Source organism: Ambystoma mexicanum, chromosome 2p (genome assembly GCF_040938575.1).
Source record: "Ambystoma mexicanum isolate Mex_15411 chromosome 2p, UKY_AmexF1_1, whole genome shotgun sequence".
Classification (NCBI taxonomy): domain Eukaryota; kingdom Metazoa; phylum Chordata; class Amphibia; order Caudata; family Ambystomatidae; genus Ambystoma; species Ambystoma mexicanum.
In genome coordinates, this window is record NC_090923.1 from 527,755,508 (window position 1) to 527,761,507 (window position 6,000).

The 6,000-nt window shown below is 43.3% G+C and overlaps 1 protein-coding gene across 1 annotated transcript in view; it reads right to left on the reverse strand.

The window, feature by feature from the left end:
• Positions 1–4,982, reverse strand: part of RAB43 (RAB43, member RAS oncogene family) — a 227,567-nt gene extending 222,585 nt beyond the window's left edge. The window contains exon 1 of the mRNA XM_069643955.1: positions 4,106–4,982. Within this exon, the coding sequence (XP_069500056.1) occupies positions 4,106–4,321 (216 nt within the window). The 5' untranslated portion in view covers positions 4,322–4,982. The remainder of the gene's footprint in view (positions 1–4,105) is intronic.
• Between the last annotated feature and the right edge of the window lie 1,018 nt (positions 4,983–6,000).

The window sequence follows — 6,000 nt, forward strand, 5'->3', positions numbered from 1 at the left end:
TCGGGTCCTGTGATCGAGTCCATCATTAATGCTCATAGACCATCTACTCTGAAGGGGTATGACAGACACTGGGGTCACTTCAGGATTGGTGTGGGCGGTCTGGGTCCCCCCCGGGTCCGGGCTGCCCGCTATTCTCTAGTTCGTCCAGGAGGGTTTTCACAAGGGGCTAGTGAACGCCACACTTTGCTCCCAATGGGCCTCCATTAAATTCCTCTTGGGGGGACTCTTGATGGCCACCTGGATGGGGAGGTCTTGGTGGGGTAGTTGCTGCGGGGTCTCTCTTTCCTGTCCTTCTACTTGTAAGAGTGTTCCCCCTTGGGACCTCCCTCTAGTCTTGAGGTTCCTTCAGGGGCCTCCCTTTGAGTCCCTGTCAGAAATTGACATCAAGCCCCTTACACTAAAGACTGCTTTCCTGATCACTATCATGTCAGGCACGGGGAGATTGGGGCTCTGTTGCGTCACCCCACTTTCATAAGGGTTCTACCGGACTCTGTGGTTTTGCGGTGTGATCCGAAATTCCTGCCTAAATTGGTTTCTCGGTTTCACACCTCTCAGGATCTGGTTCTCCCTGCATTTTCCAGCATCCACAGACACCGGACGAGGCAGCTTGGCATGCCATTGATGTGCAGCGGGCGGTTCTGGAGTATTTGGTTCGGACTGCCCCTTTTCGGCAGACTGATAGTCTCTTGGAAACTTTTGGCCCCGCTAGTGCGGGACGGAAGGCCTCTGTGGTTTCCATTAGCCTGTGGATCCGTGCAGTTGTCTCCAAGGCTTATGTGGCTTCTGGCCTGCCTGTGCCTGCCCATGTTCAGGGGCGCGCCACCAGGGGTTTGGCTGCTTCCTGGGTGGATGCTAGGGGAGTTTTTCTATAGGAGATTTGTAGGACGGCCACCTAGGCTGATCCGAGTACCTTTGCCAACCACTATCGGTTGAATGTCTCCCACGCTGGGAATGGTTCCTTCGCGGTTTGAGTTTTGCCTGTTGGGATGTGATTTTGGAGCGATTAAAAAAGGTGTTACTTTGTTCTGCACTTTTTGTCTCTGTGTCTCATTAGGACCTCTCCCCGTTGCTGCTATGGTATACCTCATGATGCAAGCACTGGGACGGGGAAGAGTGGACGTGGAGGTAATGATCAGATTACTTACTGGTAATCTTCATTACTCCTACTCTTCCTTGTCACAGTACTAACGACCCTCCTCTCCCTCCCTGCAGGAGAGGTCCCATGCGCCGGCTTGGATATTTTAAACTGGATGACATAGGTCAAGGGGAGGAGTTATACAGAACAAAATAAATAGAAAAAAGGTCCTGTGTCGGAGGCAGGGGCCTCATGGTTAAGTACGGTGACGAGTAAGAGTAGGACTAGGAGCAATGTAAGTAATCAGATCATTACATAACAGTCGTGTTTGTAAAGCACACGTTCACCAACAAAGGAGCATCCTAGTGCCAATAACAGAGGTTTATTATTACTCAACTTGACAGTACTCATTCCATTGACCACAGAAGGATGAAGGGCTGAGTGGACAGTTTCATGAATGATGGATTTTGAGCACATATTACTACGCTTGACACGATTTACTTCTCATCACATTTTATCAACAAACCCCATTTCAAATGGCATCCCATTAGGCTCCATCCTCCAAAAATCCTCATTGTTTACTTAACGAGAAAAAAAAAAAACACAGATTCACAAAAGATGGAAATGCACATATAGCTTAGATATCTTGGAGGCTCTTAGCCATAATAAGCTCAAAGGAATATGCGGTTTGAGCCTTCAAAATTAATAAACCATCACCTTTTCACATTTAAGGAGCAGAAGCTGCAACACTGTCAGTTGGGAAATGTCGATAGAGTTCTCCATTTTAAAACCATCTAAAAAACACAGACTACAAAGAAGGAAAACATGGCCAAGAGGCATCTACTACAACTCGTTAGATCATTAAACATAATAGCAGGTAAGATGACTCATTTACTTTGGATAGCTGACCTGGAGGCAGATGGGCAGAAGCAGATGGTGATTTAAGGTGGCAGGGCATATGAACGTACAAGCTGGAAACAACTTAAAGGGGGTTCTGAACACAGAAGGTAACCTAAATAATTGGTGAAAAATTTTGCAACATAACATTTCAGAAGAACAGAATCTATAATAAGAAGAACCTGGCTACCTGGCAGTGGTTTGGTTTTTAGAAATTATAGATAGGATTTCCACGCTGTATGCGGTTGGTATAAGGTGATTATATTACAGTGTAGAAGCGCACTCATGATTCTGACCACATGGAACGTATCTACCCTCAAGGGACCATTAATGGGTCAACACCCCCACACCACAAATCCAGACATGCCTTGATAAAGACACCACGGGGTCAAAACATGTGTCGGCTGACCACCACAAAGGCTATTTGTCTAAATAGTCACCTTGTACCAACCGCATACAGCGGGGAAATCTTATCTATAATTTTTTAAATCAAAGCACTGCCAGGTAGCCAGGTTCTTCTCTCCAATCTTACCAAGAGGCATGGGCTTCACCTCCACCAACCCGTGACCTTGCATACTTAATTTGGAAGACTAAAAGACAAGTTAGAGTTCAGCACAGGAGTGTTCACAACTATTGTCCGCCTTGCCATTTAAAAACTATAATAAGTTCTGTAAGTAAACACTTGAAATACTCAAATAAATGCCAGGTCACCGACAGCAAGCAAGACCATTTTGCATGACATCACTGGCTGTGTATAAAGAATAATCATGAAGACCTGCCAAATTAACACATTTTCATGCTGGTTGTTCCCTAAGAAAATCACTCAAGTGTTAATATATATTTAGTGTGAGCAGTAGCCGACACGAGTTTCCTGCCCACGGCACTTTCCCAAGACTATTCCTAATCGAAAAGATCAGAATTATTCTCGTCTTTTTGTTTAGGAATAGCCTTGAGAAAAAGATGTGGGCGCCCGACACAATCAACTCATACTAACTAAATTCTATATAACATACACTTGAGTCTATTTGTCATAGATAGATATCACAATCTTCTTGGCAATATCACAATCTTCTTGGCAACCAAAGGGAAACACTCCAAAAGAACGTTCCATAATGGTATCTAAATACGATGCTTGTAATTGAAATTATTTATGGTATTGTTTCCACTTTCCTTTCCCTCACATCCTTTCACCCACACATCTACTATTTCACATTTTAAACAAAGAACGGCTGACTCACCCCGGCTCTTATGACAGTTCCAATGGAGCAATTACGTTTTTCAAAAAGAATATTATAACGAAACCGGAAATTCGTCTTTTGGTGCTTATTACACGACCAACTTCAGTTTTAGACAGACATTCAACAAAAAAAAGTCTAGCATCTATATAACTTTCAAAAACAACGTGCGCCATCCAATTCCTTTCTTCAATGAATGCTTGAAAGTCAACACTGGCATGAATGGTTAGGATATTTATAGAAAGAAAGGGGAGGTATGGGAAATGTCTGTATGCTGAAAATAGGCAGTCATGTTAAATCTGTCAAACAATATATTACGCAGAACAATGTTTCATGACAAGTAGATTTATGCACAACAGTATTTCATCTAAGAGGAGGGCTCCAATATTTGTCAGGAAATAGCTAGGTAATGTCGAGAGGACCAAGTAGGGATGACATAATGTGACCCATCACCAGGCCTCAAACCCATAAAGTTCAGTGTGGGTGCTTATCTCTGCAAGCGAAGGTACGTTGATATAAAGCACTACCAGTGCACTTAGATATGGATTGTGCTTATTGCATACTTTTTGAAGAAACAAACATGTACTTGAGTCGTGTCTTTTATGACAGGATAACATGTAATGTGCCAAAAACAATGGCCCCTTGAACCCGATGTCGAACGTGCCATTGATCTCTAGCATCAAGCAGATTATCGAGAGAACACAAAGGTTAGGGATGGCTATTATAAGGATATGGTGAAGGAAGAGACTGTTCCAGTTTTTTTTAGACATCAGAGCGCTTTAGGGTAGGGAAAACGCCAAACATTTTCAAGGGAAACAATCCGAAATTCTTGTAACAAGAAGGCTACAGTGCATTGAGATTTAGTCAGATCATGGGCCCCTTGCTTTCCAAGTCTCACCTTGACACGCTTGCCTTGGATCTCCAGAGTCTTCATGGTGAAGTCTACCCCAATCGTGTTGCCTTGACGCTCCACGAAGATACCAGTCTTGAAGCGCTGGACAATGCAGGTCTTGCCCACACCAGCGTCTCCGATGAGCACAATCTTGAAAAGGAAGTCATAGCTATCATCAGAGTCCAAGGCACCTGGGGAGATAGTGGGTTGCAAGGTGGCCATGAGCAAGTACGGTGTTAGTGCTGCTCAGCAAAATGACAGCACAACAGGATTCAGGAAGCAGAAATTCAGTTTGAGAGCAGCGAATCGCGACCAACAAAAACGTTCCTATGGGAGCATTACTTTGTGTTTAAAGAGCTTCCACAGCTACTTTTGGTAAGGCCTCCCCTGTGCAGTTTTTCCTGTTGTTGGTTGTCTGGTTTATTTGTCGTGGTTTTTCTCTTCAGGATTGCCTCGAAGAATGGGGACGCCACTAGGTATACTTTTTAAAAAGGGGGCGTTTAATTGCTTAAAATAAAGGGGAGGCTCCCCTCTTCTGCATCTACAGAAGGTAACGTTGCTTTATGCGGGCTTAGATATTCATTGGATGGTTCCTGTAGGTTCTTCTACAAAAGCAAAAGGGCTCCCCACAGCTGAAAACAGAAGAGATGATCTGGTGCACTTCTCTACCAGGTACGAGTGCACTAAATAGTTGCTTCTGCGGGCTTCAGCTAACTCAACTGAAGTTTTTCTTTCTGAAGTTGCTTCTGAGAAGGGATTTGCCACAGAAATGTGTTGGTGCTGTGCTAATAACCCTGTGTGTCACTAGAGTTGCCGCTGTGACTGACGTGGAGTTTATTTGCACCTGCGGAACTGACAACGCGGAACTCCAAACTAAACTGTGTAAGCGTCTGCCTGTGCCAGCAACACAGATAAAGGACAAGAACACCACCACTGCTTGAGATGCAGGATGATGTATGCCTGTAAGGCGGCCATTTCGTAGTGGTGGGGATCAATCATGTCAAAGGCTATTTCATACTTATATCACATTTTCAAGTATATATCTTTTTATGCTACGCTTTACTAAAGATATATAATCACAGTTGGTTTATTTCTAAGCTTTTAATATAGAATATGTAGTCAAAAATAGATATGTGCAATTATTTCATATTGTCAGAATCACCTGATTTCGTTTCTCATAAAACAACAGCGTATTCACTGGAAAATGTTCGTTTTTTACAGCGCACACTTCTGCCGGAGATCCGATGTCATTAACTATGAAAAGTGCCCATCCGAAATAGAAACTAATGTCAGACGTGTCATGATTTCTGAACTGTCAAGAGACAGCGAATACCCGGTAGAAAGGCAATCTGGGAATGGGCACCATCTTGGAACGTAATCGTTTTGAACATAGATTACCTGGAGTAATTACTTCCACGCCCCTTTTGCTGCTACCAATACTTACTTTAGAAGTAACCACCTCCAAAACAGGAACTGTGACGGGTTATTGACATCCGCGCTTGTGTGAAAGCCGAGGTCTTTGATTTGTAGTATGCTCCTGGTAATTTCGTTTTTGAAAGGGAAGCCGGGTTAGCCACCCTTTTATAAACGCTCAATACCATCATTATAGACATACACGTGTCTTTGCTGCAACCAGTCTCTTGACATCTAAAGCATACCATACATGACAACATTTAGCCACAGCTCGGAGGGATATTTTATCAGAAATACAGATTTTCAACACATTTGTTGTAGAAAGTCATGATTCTATTAAAGACTTGAGGTGAAAGATTATGCTCAGTTCTACTCTTTACTTCTGGAGCAGCCATCAAACAAATGTAAATGAACACCAACTAACAATGAACTACATATCCCAAGATGATATGTGTGAATCTGTAGTTTGTGCTTCATAGGTGTATTTG